A 15,528-nucleotide genomic window follows, 5' to 3' on the forward strand; every position below is an offset into this window, starting at 1 on the left:
AAAGGGAGCGCAAAGATTTTATTCAAAAGGGAGTATGCACATCTGCAAATCAGTACCAAGCCAAGACGAAAAAGAGAAAAGACTCCAATTGGAAAATGGAAATGGGCATCCGAAACGAAAACAAACATCACCGTAGTCCCGGAAGGATGTTCCTATAAAACAATTTTATTCACAGCTAACTTTTCAACTGGATCCAGAGGGTTAAGAAACAATGCAAGTACAAAAGGTTGTTTAATAGAGAAAAATACTTTTCACTCACCCGCTCAGGAAATGCATTTCTGTCCCTAACCAAAGCGAAGAAGAAAGACTATAGCTTCAGAGTTTAAAGTTTGGACTTTCAAAAAGCCGAAAGAAACCAGCACCTTTGACCAGCGTGACACAAAAACAGCCTTAAGCACAGAAAGAAAAAAATATTCCTGCGTACTTTGGTTCGTCACTACTTTTATTGGAGCCAAGTTTAACAAACGTGGACGGTATGCTAACTAAGTCATATCACGTAGAAGTACCATGACATGTAATAAATAAATCGCGCTCAAGTGAAGCGGGGAACTGGAACCCAAAATGTCTTGTTCTCCCCTCTGCATAGAATTCTTCTCTAGGAAATTATGGTCCAGGGCGAGGCCACTTCACCGACACCCTCAGAACTGCCAAATCACTAAATTTGGTGACGGGCAATTCAAAAGGGGGTCCCTTTAAGCTGGTATTTTTCACCAGTTCTGTGTTTTATTTCAAGCAACTAACGCCGCCCTGGAGGCTTTTGTCTTGCTAATGGGGTTCCCAAACATCAACAAAGAAGCTTTCATAACCTCCGTTTTATTGTTCAAACCAACTTTTGTTCAACTCAAGGTCTCCGTGAAAGGGGCCTTCCACATCTCCAAAGGACAGACACACACACACAGACCCCAGAAACCTGCAAAGTCACTAAATCAACGACGCACCGACAAAGCAAGGGAAGGCCCACCCTGGAGTCCTCAGGAAGAAATTCCCTGGAGCTGAAAGCGATGGTCAGCTCTACCTACGGTCAGGTGTAAACCCGACTTTCTGGGCACAGTATGTTAAATCAGGATTAAAGCGGATGCAAGGAAGAAGAAGATCTGCAAGAAGATCTCTTTGATGTGTTTTTTTCAAAACAGGAACGTGCTCGGAGGGAGGGGATTAAATGGATGGAAGCTGCAAGGCGGGGGGGACACTAGGTAGATGTAATGCTTTTCCAGGCTCTGCCAATTTAAGCCCCTCCCTCCAAAGATGCTGCTATAGTCCAGTACATTAAGGGGGGGGTTCATTCATTCTATCAGCATTTCTTTTGCCATCCAGGATCTCATGGCAATTTCAGGGGATTATTTAGATCAGTAACGCAAGGGAGAGCAGGTGGAGCCTTGCCACTTCCACAGGTGATCCATCTCCCTGGGATTAAGCGCATTCTCACCCCGGAAACACAAGGCTTTGTTTTCGGCCGAGTAACGTGAGACGGCAGCAGGCTGGAAAACTGGGTTATCGGTTGCTTACCCAGTTCCCCCCCCCAAAAAAAAGGGATCAGGAAGTGGCAGAGATCAGACATAATTTACCCTGTGCAATCCTGGATAGAGAAAGCTGTGGTTTTTCTATCGTCCCAATTTTTTTTTATTTTTGTCGTAAATTATATAAACGTCTTCCTTCTCTGCCTTACTGCAAATATTGCATTTGCTCTCTCCTGCCCGAGTTCCCTTCCTGACAATAACAGAGAGACACTCAAGCTTTTGAATTTTAGGACTTGGAAAGATTTCTTGAGCTGCTGGGCGATTTCTCTAATTGTGCGGTCGTTCAGAAGCGGCCCCTCTTTTATACAGACACCCGAGTCCAGGAACTGACATTTGCCACCTATTTTTGTGAAGCCTAAAGAGTGTTTCACCACGCTGCTCTTTGTTTTCCAGCATGCAGAAGAGACCCGGCAGCCCCAAAACTAAACCATAAACATACACGCGCACAAACACGCACACACACCAACCAGCCCAAGTCAATATTATCAAAGTTTGGGCTCTACAGTCAAGCCCTTGAGAGGGGTTGTATAAAATGACCTAATATGAACTTCTACCGGAATCGTTTCGAGGTCCGTGACCCCCCCCCCACACACACACGCACACATCCATCGGAATCAACCAAAGTGGCATCCTCCCTCAAAGTCTGCTCCACAGACTTGAGTCCAAGCATGAGCTGAGCTGGATTATTTCGACAGGAAACCAAAAGGGCCTCCTCCAGAAACCATCCCCAGCTTCTTCTCAAAAGGGAGGACCGTGCAAAGCAAGGGGAGAAAGGCAAGGAACTCAAAAAAAAAAAAAAGAGTTGAGGAGACTCTGTTGCGGGAGCTGCTAGCCCCTTCTAGAGGCGCCATCAAAAGTTGACCGCTTTATCCACCAAGTTCTTTGGAGGCCACGCTCCCCCATCTACACATCCCACCGTTTCTGCTCCATCCCTGAGCTGGCCTCTCGTATCACCTTTCCACCAGGCGCCTGGAAATTCTCTGCCGGTCTTCTGCTCTGTGCCTCCTCTCACACATGTCCACCTTCCCCGTCACCTGGTGAGTTTCTTCCCCTAGCTGAGAGGCACTCAGATGGATAAGGTCTTTGATTTCCACGGCTCCTTCCAAGGCCCGGAGGGTCTTACATTGCATTTTATGATGGATGAGCTTGCTACATTTCCTCTGGATTCTGCGGAAGGCGTCCAACTTTCCGCAGTGGTTGGTTTTGAGGAGCTGAGCTTCCTCATCCAGGAAGGAGCTATCGGAGAACGTTTCCCTCTTCTTCTTCTTCTTCTTCTTCCTGCCGAGGTCTCTCTCCTCTTCGCTAGACGACCACTGGACCTTCGGCTCTTCGTACCAGAGTTTGCTGCTGGATCTCTTGAAGCTGGTCTTGGCCCTCGGTCCGGAATCGCAGCGTTCTGTGCTGGAGCAGAAGCTGCGTCCGTCACGTTTCCCCTCTTGGTCTTCCCCGCCGACGTTCTGGATGCGTATCAAGAGCTCTTTGGCCTTCTGCTGGTGGAGAGGCCACGTCTTGCAGCTGCCTGGGTAGCTGCCGTTTCTTTGCTCCGATGGGTTCCAGGGCTCGTTAAGCGCCTCGCTAAAATATTCCGAATCGCTGCTGATCTCTTCCAGCAGGTCTTTCAGTTTATACATGCTGGCTGACGACCTCACGGCTGTCTCAGGAGCCTCTTCTTGAGAGGTGTTTTTGTGAGCAATGTTGTTGCTTCCTGGGAGGGGACTACACAACCTGTCCGGCGGGGAGCCGTCGCTCTCCTCCTCCTCCTCCTCCTCCTCCTCCAGGGAATCCTCCCATTCTCCCTGGCAACTTTCGCTGAACTCTTGAGGACACGCCTGGTCCTCAGGCATGATGAGGCCTGCAGGCTCAGGCCTTGCGTCAATTACTTCCCAGGGGTCACCTTCATCGTTGTCCGCCAGCTGAGGGTCGTATTCCGGGAGATCTGATCCTAAACTCTCTTCCGTCCAACAGTCTTCATCTCTGCTCTGCAATTTGACCCGGAAGCCATCTCCGGAGCAGGACACCACCCTGTGCCACCAAGATGCATCTGACGGGCTTTGTGCGCTGGGACAGATGCGTGCGTATCGGGGGGTTTGGTAGTAGTTCAGTAAATAATGGATGAATTCCTCTGTTTCATAAACCTTTTGCTTTTTAGCATTGGCCGCGTCAGGAGCGTCTGCAAAGGGTCGCAGGTCGGCTCTCAGGTAGTCCCAGCTGTAGGGGGACGACTTGTTCGCTTGGCAGTCCTGAGTGACCGTCACCTGCAGCAAGCCCATGGCGCGAAAGGGGTCAGTGCTGTGCTCCGTTAAGTGGCTGGTGACCGCCCTAGCAGCGGGTCTGTTCAAAACAGCTCTGCCGAAGGCAGGAGGGGATGGAGGCAAGTCTCCAGCCAGGAATTGTTCTTCGTTCTCTTTTTTGATCGCGACATTTTCCAGCAGGGCAGAGGGACAGGCAGGCTGGCTCTCATCCTCCACTTCTTGATGCTCAAGGTGAGGCACGTCTGTCTCCTCCTTCTGCGCATCCTCTTCAGGAGGGGCGGCGGAAGTCTTCTCCTCTTCGGGATGAGGCTCCAGCAGATGGGCCTCCGTTTGCCCAGAGGACAGGACAAAATTCTTTCAACAGAAACAGAAAGACAAACAGGATTACTGCACCACAAAGCAGAGACAATTCAGCACGGTCTAACAATGAAGATCTCTCACATGTAATTTGAGTTTTGTCCACCTTGGTTACAAGAAGGACGTCTACGTCTTCTCAGCTGCAACCGTCATTGGGCACTATGAGGAATTGGGTCAATTTTAGTGGTGCTCAACCCAATGAAATGGTGGGAGGGGTGGTGGTGCTGGGGGAAATGGTTTTATTTGGAACTAGACAACAACTAGACTCGTTGGGTCATTGTTGCAGAGAGAACCCCTTATGCCTTCAACAATGGCAGAGCTTCTAATGTACTTGGTAAGTTCTTTTAAAAAAAAAAGCCAGGAGATGCTCAGAGGTGTATCTGCCTTGAAAGTAGGCCCTGTGGAATGGTAGAGCACAATTACACACCACAGGAAATGCTTTATGACATTCTCATGGTGGTCATAAAACGCATCGCAATAATGTGTGTTTCCTAAAATGTTTTGTAAAATCTGCCACATTTCGGTTCCACAGGATTCAGGCTTCTGCCTCCCTTTCGCCCAGCTAAAGGTTACAGACATGAGAGCTTTAATAGTATATAGATAGATAATGTCCTAATACAGCTCTTATTCCATCACCCGCTTCTGAGTGGGAAAGATACAGTGCGATGTCTGTCTCTCTCTCTCTCTCCAATACTTTTAGCAAAATCCAAATTACCATGTTTGAGGGAACACATTCTTTCGATTGATCGACTTGACTTGATTTCTAGAGCCAGCCAAACTCAACCCTGGGCGGCTTGCAACTCGTTAAGATTATGAAACAATTAAAGCAGCGGAACGAACGGTTGGAGCACATTTAACTGACGTGTACATCCCACGACGTTTTGTGGCTAAGCTGCTTAAAAATTAAGGAAGCGTGTATAATTTCTCCTCTTCCCCCCCAGCGAAGAACTGGAAAGATAAATAACAAAAAAAAACCCTTTGGAATATGCGCTCCCCAATATTCTTACTTTTATTTGGCTGAGCAGCACTGTCAGGAGTCTGATTGATTCCACCCTCCTGTGAGCTAAGAGGTATTTTCTCTCCTCCCATTCAGGCAGGTCTGCGGCGTTCGCTTCTTCTTCTGCGTCTGTTGCTTTAAGGTGTTTCCTAGGATGCCTCTCCTCTCGACCGATCCGCCTTTTTCCCCGTCTCTTGATCTTAGCCCTCCTCCGACCTTCTCCACCTTTTCTGTCGTCCTCGTCCCGTCTTTTTCTAGGCAGTTAGCAATAACGGAAGCGTTTAGAGGAACATGCGTTATCTCTCCTGTGCGTAAAATAAGCTGGAGAAAATTGAGCTGCTCTGCTAAGAAAGATCTGACACTCCTACAATGCTCAGATATTAGCAGTTATGTATCAAGGCCCGGCTGACACTCCCAGTTAAAGCTTTAATCTTTTCCAAGGGCATTTGAATTTACATTCTGTGTGGGATCCTTATATATACATACATATATGTATACATATATACATATATACATACATACATACATACATACATACATACATATATATATATACCACACACTTCTCCCAGAAGAACGAAGCTGAAGCCACCAGCCTGAGGATGACGGATGAGATTTCGTCAAAACGTTGCTCTTATACCTTCAATTCTACGTGGGAAAAAACCCGAATGACCAAAACCCGAATGACCAAAACCCGAATTATATATAAAAGTATATATAATTTGTATATATATATATATATATATATATATATATATATATATATATATATATATATATATATATATATATATATATATATATATATATATATATATACAAATTATTCAAATTGCTAATAAAGAATTTGGGAGGCTAAGATGATCATTTCGAACTCTTTTATGTTCTCATCAGTTAGTCGGGGTGAGCTGGGCCAAAACAGGAATGAAAGAGTTAATTAGCAAGGTCCATTCAAAAAGCCTTGACAAATACTTAAACATATATATATATATATATATATATATATATATATATATATATATATATATATATATATATATATATATATATATATATATATACATATAAGTCCTATCTCCCCCCACTCAGAGGTCACACTGCTCCTTTTTTTGTTACCTTAACTATCTCTACTCTGACTCCCTGTCTCCAGGATGACTGCCGCCATTTTAAGGGCCACTGGCCTTGTAAACAGCTGAACTTTTTAAAGCAGAGATTGCCAACACAACTCTTTCCCTCTCCGCTTTGTGTTTCAGCTCCCATGAACCCTGGCTGGCGTGAACAGTCGTCAAAGAATCTAAGGGACGCCCTTGGGAACATCTATAGTAGATGTTCCCAAGGTTGCTTATCAGGTTTTTAGGAGAACAGCGGGGCAAAAACAAAGCTCACAAGGCAGTAAGTCTTATCAGCTTGCCGAAGAGTAAGTCATCTGTCATCACAAATGTGGCAGCAATTTTCCAAAAGAAATCTGTGTGTTTAAAAGAGGTTACTGGCTGCGTCTGTGTGCGATTCACAGGTCTGTTGTCTCTTTTAAGTGGTGGCTACAGATGTTCCTTCTACATCTGTGGCCTGAAGGAGGATCAGGTTATTCTGAGGGTCTGTGGTTTCCACTGCTGTTCTCCCTCACTTCCTTGCAATCAAGAGACTGCACCAGGCTAACACCATTAGTCCTTGACTTATGGCCACACTTGCAGAACAACAGAGTAACGGAGTTGGAAGGGACCTGGGAGGTCATCTAGTCCAACCCCCTGCTCAGGCAGGAAAACCCTATACCATTTCAGACAAATGGCTGTCCAGTCTCTTCTTTAAAAACTTCCAGAGTTGGAGCCTTCACAGCTTCTGGAGGCAGGTTGTTCCACTGGTTAATTGTTCTAAATGTCAGGAAATTTCTCCTCAGTTCTAGGTTGCTTGATTGGGAGAAGCCAGAATGTCCACAGCTAAACAAGGTGACCGTTGAATCATGGCCAATGTTACAACTTTTTGCCACAGTGGTTAAGCAAATACATCATATTGATATACATACATACATATACATATACATATACATATACATATATATATATATATATGTTGTTTATTTTCACACTCCTTAACCAACCATCTCCCACATATTCTCCTTGTGCTCCTTTTTCATATTTCTTCTATTATTTTACTTCTTTTTACACTCCTTTCAATTTCTTCCTTAGCGGCTCCTTAAGAGGAACCGCAAGGTGAGACAAGCGGCAAATAAATTTAACAAATAATCTTTCCCACCCCAAGCTTGGGAGACACTATTTAAATCTGTTGTAATTTGGTACAAAGCTAGAACGCTAAGCAATCCCACAGCCTCCTTCAGCCACTAGGAATGAAAGGCCTGCATTTTATACACAATTGCTAAACGGTTTGAAGGATGGGAATATAAATGTAAGCACTGCATTTGTCGAGAGATTCACAAAGCTATTTTGGTCTGTAACATAACAACTTTTGTTCCAAACCCAATGGAGTGGGTGGAACCCTCCCTGCAGAATTTAAAAAAAAAACACCTAACAGTGCTCAGGTGTACTTATGTCTACAGAACCCCCTGGGAGACGCAAAGCAGACTGAGAAAACAAGCAGTACTATAAACTTACAAGTAGATGTAACAGTCAACTCTGGATCTTGAAACTGCAGTGTGATCTTTCCCAATAGTAATAATAATAATTTTATTTCAGGCTAGATATACTTCTGCCTTATGGGCAGCAACTGAGAAAGTGAACTGCAAGCGAAGCCACTGGCGATTATACCTATCATGTTTGATTGCAACCTATTTGCAAACCAGCTCTCAATTATTACAGACTTGGGAATCTACTATTCAGGCATAAACCGCTGGACTATGTGTTCAACGCAGCCAAGTTGAATAGGAGTAGTTGACCAGCTGAATTTACCTTTGTTCTTACTAAGGTATGTTTGCTTGCAACCTCTGCCAGACTTCCTATGAAGTTCAAAGTAGAAACGTTAATGCAAGCGTGCACAAGGTAGCACCTTCACTCAGCTTTCATATATCAAGAAGCGAGGGTACAAACTCTCATGATAAATCATGGGTGTGGGATCGCGTGGAAAACATTTGCTGAAATCTCAGGAGACAAGTAGGCATCGCAGTAAGATTTCCAGGAATCAGGGACCTGTTTTTATTGAATTCATCAACTGTCTCTTTGCTAGCCAACCCAAAATAAATTATGGGAAAGTTGGACAACGTAGGTGTATGGGTAGCCCTCAACTTAGGATCATAAAGGGGCCCAGAATTTCTGCCGCTAAGCAAGGGGCTTGTTAAGCGAGTCACATCTAACTTTACTACCTGTTTTTAACCTAATCACACGGGCGTTAAGCAAAGCTGGCTATCCCCCATTGACTTTGCTGGACAGAAAATAGCTGGGAAGGTGCCAAAAGGGAATCACGTGATCCTGGGATATGCTGCAACCATCACCGTAAATGGATGCTGGTTGCCCAGCACCCAAGTTGCCATCATGTGCCCATGGGGATGCAGCAACGGCGGTTGAGCGTGAGGACTGCACCCAAGTCACATTTTCCGGTGTCACTGCAACTTCAAATCGTCACTAAACGAATAGTTGTAAGTCCAGGACCAGCTGTACATTCTCAGTCTAAAAATACCAGGAGAGGTCAACCCCCCCCCCCAAAAAAAAACCCCCAACAAAGTTCAGTGTTCTTGGTCCACAGTTTCAAAGGCACGGATGCAAAAATGTTATCTGGTCTTTTTTTAACCTGTTACTCGGAGCCCACACGGCAGCACACACGGAAACACACGCACGCGCGCACACACATACATCTTTGCCCTCCCGATAAAGAATGATTAGCGTTAATGATTTCCGGTAATAATGAAAGCGAAGGATTTAAGTTCCTCACCTTTCAGACCCGTTCCTCCCTCTGTTCTCCTCTCTCTTTCTCTCACGTTCTAGACCTTGCAGAGTTAATCTCTCTAGCGTTCTCTGCTTTATAGCGTTCTCACTGAAATGACTAGTGGTGTCAGAGGTCACCTGTGTCAAAACAGCAACAACAAAGTGCACGGCTCATTCAAATGCACCGCTGTGGTTTCTTTGATTTATACGCGGCTTTTCCATCCCAGGTCTTTTATTTTATTTTATTTTATTTTTAAAAAATGGCTTATTATTCATGGGCAAAGGAGTTACGCTCCAGAATGAAAGTATGGAAAACGCAGGGCGTTATTGGACCTTTTAAAGCAGAGGGAGTCCTCGAGTTATGACTGCCGTGGAACCTGCCCTTCACAGTTGTAACTTGGGGACGGTCTTAAAATTAGGTCACCCACTGACCGAATGACCGTTTTTGCAGCCGTCGTGGACACACTGCAGTGTGTGAAGCGAACCCATGCTTTGCGATGGGTGCAGTTTGGATGAAAATTGGAAGGAAATCCCCGATTTGGCAAAACGGTCGCAAAATGCAGTTGTGCGACTAGACACCACAACGTAACTGCAGCACAGTTGGATGAACACTTGAAATGTGGTCACATGAACATTGGGGGGGGGGAGTGGCTCCCAACCATCGGAACTTCAAATCCAACTCACAGGTCCCTCCAGGGAGGTTGGTCGTGACTTCGGTCACTAAGTGACCCGTTGTAACTTGAGGACTACCTGTAAATTCAAGGAAGCAGCAGAATGGATTTCAGAAGCACATTCTGGATGGCTGTTGAGGCTCCTCCCAAGAAAATTGCAGCCAAAGAACAGGTAGTCCTCGACTTACGACATGGAGCCCCAAATTTCTGTTGTTAAGCGAGACATTTGTTAAATGAGGTTCCCCCCCCCCATTTTACGAACTTTCTTGCCACAGTTGTTAAAAGAATCACCGCGTTTAAATTAGTAACACGGCTGTTCTGCGAATCTGGCTTCCCCATGGACTTGTGCTTGTCAGAAGGCCGGTGGCCCGGGAGACACGGCGACCGTCATAAATTTGAGTCGGTCGCCAAGCGTCTGAATTTGGATCACGTGACCTTGGGGAGGCCGCAACAGTTGTTAAGTGTGGGAAAATGGTCGTATGTCACTTTTTGTCAATGACGTAACTTTGAATGGTCACTAAATGAACTACCTGTGTGTGTAGAAGCGCGAGAGGAAGGTGGTGCCCTTGCAAAGACTGACTTATCGGGGCATGGGGTTTTATGAAAAAGAGCCCCACATCTGATAGGAAATAGAGCTGATAAGCGTGCTCTGGTCTACCAATCCATCCATCCATCCATCTTTCTGGCCCGTGAGGTTTGGGTCTCTTTTTGCAATCCTGGCTTAAGAGAGCGTTCCCACAAGCGCAAGACGCCTTACCTTGATGTTACACGCCAGAGCTTTGCCGTCCTCCCCCTTGAACATCAGCTTCATGCCCTTGAGGCTCTCCATGGCCCTTGCGAACGACTGGGGCTCTTGATACTGGACGAAGGCTTCGAAGGAGCGCAGGCCCCGGAAAATGAAATTATTCCGGCTTCTTCCCACTGTTTCCTCCCGGTAAGGATCGAGCATGGGGATGTCCACGTTCTTGATCTTCCCGAAAGTCCCAAAGACCGTCCTCAAGACGTCCTCGCTGGGGGCTTCGCTCTCCGAGCCTTTCAGGGCAAACCATTTGCACGGCAAGCCTTCCAGATGGAGGCAGTCCAGAAGCGCCTGGCTCTGCTCCTCCTGCTCCTGTTCCTCCGGCGGTTTCTGGCTCTTTGCGTTGGGCTCCGATTCCTGAGAAGGTGGGACGTCCGGAGGGGCTTCCGTCGCGACCACCTGCAAGTCTTCCTTGAAGCCGTTCAGCTTGATCAGTTTGCCGTGGAGCTTCTCCTTCAGGCTGGTGAGCAAACGCTTGGTTTCCGCCTCTCCTTCGAAGCGGATGAAGCCCTTGGTGCTCTTCGACACCTTCACGCTGGTAAACTGGTCCGGGCAGATCATGTTCTTCAGCTTGTCCATCACCTCCCACTTGGAGAAAGCCCGGGTAGATCCAGTGTGTTCCGGAAGCACCACGCTGATGGTCAGCTTCGCAACGGGCTTCAGGTAAAGCTGCTGAGATGCACACAGCTCCATGGCTTCTGAGGGATCGCAGACAAGGGTGACTGTCATGGTGTCCGAATATCCTTCGGAAAAACAGTTCAAAGGCAAGTTACGCGCACCAAACGACACTCTGACTTCTGGCAAAAGTGACTTTGGGCCTGCCGACAATCTCCCAGCGGGTTGGACCTACTTTATTTAAGGAATTAGAAACAGTCTTATATCTGAGTTTGTTCAGATGTAGGAGGACGTTTGTAGCTGAGAGTTGAAAGGGGAGGTCCTTGGGGCTCTCTGAGTGTGATTGCTTTCTTGCAGACGTTTCATCACCAAGCTAGGTAACCTCATCAGTGCTGGTGTCTTAGTCTACCACTGATGACGTTACCTAGTTTGGCAACGAAACGTCTGCAAGACACAAGCAAGCTCACAGAACACCAAGCACCTCGCTGAGTTTGTTGTGGTAGCCTAACTGGTTTTTAATAAATTGTTATTCAGGTGACCTCATTAAATTTAAATGTGCACCCGTTCGTTGCACTATCACAGTACCTACTTATTTAAAACTAAATGCAGTCATATTGCTTTTACTGTATTAGAACAAGCAAAACTAATACGATCGTTAACTGAATTGGATAAGGACTTTAAATTATAAATCTAAATCTTCAGCAAAAGGTGTCTATGAAAATTAAAAACAAGATTCATCTGAATTGTTGTTCAAGAACAGACAGATCATTAAAAATATCAAGAAAGAAATGCCAACCAGGAAGTGATCTGACAAGACTCTAAGCAGTAGAATAAAAGAAGACATACATCTTTAGACAGAATTCTGTTTACTTAAAAGTTCCACTTGTTTCAAATGATTTCACTCTTATTAAGGAAAAATTGGAATTGTTTAATGCTGTTATTATTGAGATTTTTTTTTAAAAAAATATCTGTAATTCCAACAAGAGCACATATGGAAGAAAAGTTTCTGTAAACTGCATACTAGATCAAAGGATCAACTACACTGCATACATCAAACATTAAAAATTTTAACAAACAGATTGCTACTGATTAAAAATGCTTATCATTAATATCAAAAAACCTATTTTAACTAATCTGCAAATAGCACAAAACCCACTTTTTCTGGATAAGCTCAATTAGCACAGAAATGCTTTTGTGATCTTTCCACAATAGTCTTATATTTTGAAACATGCAAATATAGTTTCAGCTTTTGACTAGTTCAAATACTAAATATATATATATCTGCTTTCAGAATGCCTGTTAGTCTTTCATTTAACCAGCCTAGCACAATCTATTCTGCGAATCCCGTACAATAATTAAACCATTACAAACCTTGAGTATCCTTTGAGAAGCGATTAATAGGTGGTGGAAATTCCAGTTGCTTTTTTCATCTTGACAATTGTTGGCTCTTTGGAACATATATTTCTGTTCTCTGCCAGTCTTCTAATTTTGCTTTCAGGCTCTGTGTGATAAATGGGAGTTATTTTGGTTTGTATACTTAGAACTGTCTATTGAATGTTAAATTTATTTAGAAGCTTCTTTGTTCTCCTCACAAAATAGTGCTCAACACAATCTTTCCACTGCGCGAATGTGCAGAGGAAGGTTACTAGCGAATTCTACAAAGATCTCTTCTGAGATTTTAGACCCAAATTGCAGAACTCAAGGGAGGCTGAATAATCAAATACACCCAGAGGCAAAGCATCACCTGTGCCCATCCTTTACAAAACATCTCCATCACAGATGTACATCCATAAAATGTGCTGCTGATGGAGAACAACACACCATCTTTCGTTCTGATAAACATCCTCTTGAAATAAACACAGCCACAAACACAGTCAGCGATATAGATTTTCCCGCAATGTGAAGGATGGTGCTTAAAAGTCTTAAATAAGTAAAACCACCCCATTTTGAAAATTACAGCCAAACATGTCTGCAACTTGTACACAGCCAACTTCTGGGAAAATGGGTCTCTAGTAGAACATTTAAAAATACTTAACTTCATCTGATTTTATCTCTGGGTTAGTTCCGGTGGGTAAACAGGCTTATGACTGAAACTATATTCTTCATATATTTCTGAAACTATGTATTCTTCGTAACAATAGAAATTTTCGGAAGCAAACCAAATGGAAAATTTCCTTCGACTTAAGGGGCCTTTGCTACTCCTAGCTGAAACCCCACTTGCCTTATTATTCTCTCTCTCTCTTTCTCTCTCTCTCTCTCTCTCTCTCTGCAAAATGGCTAAAATTACTCTGCCTTGTTTTCCCTTACTTGGTAAAGTTGTTCTAGATCATAGTTCCTTGTTTGTGTGAAATTTGTATCTTGCCGAGCCCAAAAGTAAACTCACATAATGACCTCATAATCATCCAGGTCTCCGTTCCTTAAATGTGTATATTATTTCTATTCTTAATTTTAAGGAGATGAGTAGAGCAGCCTTTCTAGGGTCCGAGTTCTGTTTCAAAGCTGTGTTGCTGCTTTATGGATCAGTCAATTAATCAAGTGATCTGGCTCCACATAATAGCCTGAATCCCAAATTAACCCAGCAGATGTTCATCTGAACCCAGATAAAAAATTAAGGGGGGGGGGAGGAACCGGGAAGGGAAACTAACCTCAACTTATTTTTATTTGCTTTAATTTCTGGTCATTTCCTCCACAGGTCATGTGAAATGGGGGCCCATAACATTGTCATTGCTGACTTTTTGTTCTTGACTGGCTAGAAATGCAGAAAACTCATTAAGAGAGACCAATTTTAGAGGGTTAAATTGTTTTGTCCTCACACCCCAACTCACTCTTAACAGAGAATCCTCGACGTATAACCATAATAGGGAACAGAATTTCCGTTGCTAAGCAAAGCAGTCGATATATGAGTTGCCCCCAATTCTGCAATCTTTTTGCCAAGGGTTGTTATGGAATCACTGCAGTTGTTAAGTGGATCATGATGTTGGTAAGTGAATCCTGCTTTCTCCAGTGGGAAGATCACAAATGGTGATCCCCCGTGACCCAAGGACGCTGCAACCGTCGTAAATATGTGCTGATCATCAAACACCCGGATTCTGATCACATGACCGTGGGGATACTATGATGGTCGTAAGTGCGAGGATTGGTCCCAAGTCATTTTTTTGTCAGTGCTGTTGCAACTTTGAATGGTCGGTAAGTGAACAATTGTAAATCAAGGACTATCTGTGCGATATGAACCCTTCCCACAGGGGCCATGTCTCACGTTCCCCCCTCCCCAAATCACATCAATCTTTATTAGGGTCACACGGCAGCATGCCAAAGCAATGCTACAAATGCCCCCATAGCCCATCTTCCCCTGCCACAGGGCACAATTCTGCTTTTTGCAAAGAGCCCCCAATTTCCTTCTATAAGGCCTCCCCTGTAGATACGTGGGACTACAACATCCATCCTCATGCGAGGGATTAACTCCATTTCCTCTCTTCTATTCCTGTCCCGTCCAGGCATTTGGGACCCAATGCTCAGGCAAATGGGAGTTGTAGTTCCAGACGCTTCTAGAAGCACCGGGCCGGTGGAAGAAAGGAGGATGGGAATAGTCACAGCAACTCTGGAAGATGGAAGATGGTGTTACAGAGAATCCCAGATATCCTGGACCCGCCCCAGCTCCTGCAGGAGGCAGGCAGATGGGAGCTGGAGTCCTCCCAGAAGCTGGGCAGTGGAGTCTCAGACATGCTCAGATGTCTTGGATTCACTCCAGGAGACAGGCAAGTAGGAGAAGTCCGACACAAGCAAGGCAGATGGGAGCTGGAGTCCCAGATAAACCCAAATCTACTGCACTCACCTCATGCCTGCAGGAGGCAGAGAGATGGGAACTGGAGTACTTTCAGATGTTTTGACACCTACAGGAATTTGGCAGATGGGAGCCGGAATCACAGACAAGCATGGAGGATGGGAGCCGGAGTCCCAGGCAAGCAAGGCGGATGGGAGCCGGAGTCCCAGGCAAGCCGGGAGGATGGGGGCCGGAATCCCAGGCAAGCAAGGCGGATGGGAGCCGGAGTCCCAGGCAAGCCGGGCGGATGGGGGCCGGAATCCCAGGCAAGCAAGGTGGATGGGAGCCGGAATCCCAGGCAAGCATGGAGGATGGGAGCCGGAGTCCCAGGCAAGCCGGGCAGATGGGAACCGGAGTCCCAGGCAAGCAGGGCGGATGGGAGCCGGAGTCCCAGGCAAGCCGGGAGGATGGGAGCCGAGTCCCAGGCAAGCCGGGAGGATGGGAACCGGAGTCCCAGGCAAGCAGGGCGGATGGGAGCCGGAGTCCCAGGCAAGCAGGGCGGATGGGAGCCGGAGTCCCAGGCAAGCAGGGCGGATGGGAGCCGGAGTCCCAGGCAAGCCGGGAGGATGGGAGCCGAGTCCCAGGCAAGCCGGGAGGATGGGGGCCGGAATCCCAGGCAAGGCGGATGGGA

The 15,528-nt window shown here is 45.7% G+C and overlaps 1 protein-coding gene across 1 annotated transcript; it reads right to left on the reverse strand.

The window, feature by feature from the left end:
• On the reverse strand, nt 1-15,177 carry LOC310645883 (A-kinase anchor protein 17B-like). The gene is made up of 8 exons (XM_083371920.1): nt 14,910-15,177; nt 13,723-13,826; nt 12,449-12,578; nt 10,421-11,205; nt 9,000-9,130; nt 5,134-5,377; nt 2,472-4,123; nt 1-152 (listed from the first exon to the last, which is right to left on the reverse strand). The coding sequence occupies exons 4-8, from the start codon at nt 11,189-11,191 to the stop codon at nt 128-130; spliced, it is 2,823 nt and encodes a 940-aa protein (XP_083228046.1). The 5' UTR covers nt 11,192-11,205; nt 12,449-12,578; nt 13,723-13,826; nt 14,910-15,177; the 3' UTR covers nt 1-127.
• Between the last annotated feature and the right edge of the window lie 351 nt (nt 15,178-15,528).

Source organism: Vipera ursinii (genome assembly GCF_947247035.1).
Source record: "Vipera ursinii genome assembly, chromosome: 12".
NCBI classification, from domain to species: Eukaryota; Metazoa; Chordata; class Lepidosauria; order Squamata; family Viperidae; genus Vipera; species Vipera ursinii.

Coding starts and splice junctions, on each gene's coding strand:
- LOC310645883 (XM_083371920.1), bottom strand. CDS start 11,191: ATGACAGTCACCCTTGTCTGCGATCCCTCAGAAGCCATGGAGCTGTGT. Junction 9,131..10,420: donor CTCTGGCGTGTAACATCAAG/GTAAGGCGTCTT, acceptor GTTTTGACACAG/GTGACCTCTGACACCACTAG. Junction 4,124..5,133: donor TGCTGCTCAGCCAAATAAAA/GTAAGAATATTG, acceptor TTCTGTTGAAAG/AATTTTGTCCTGTCCTCTGG.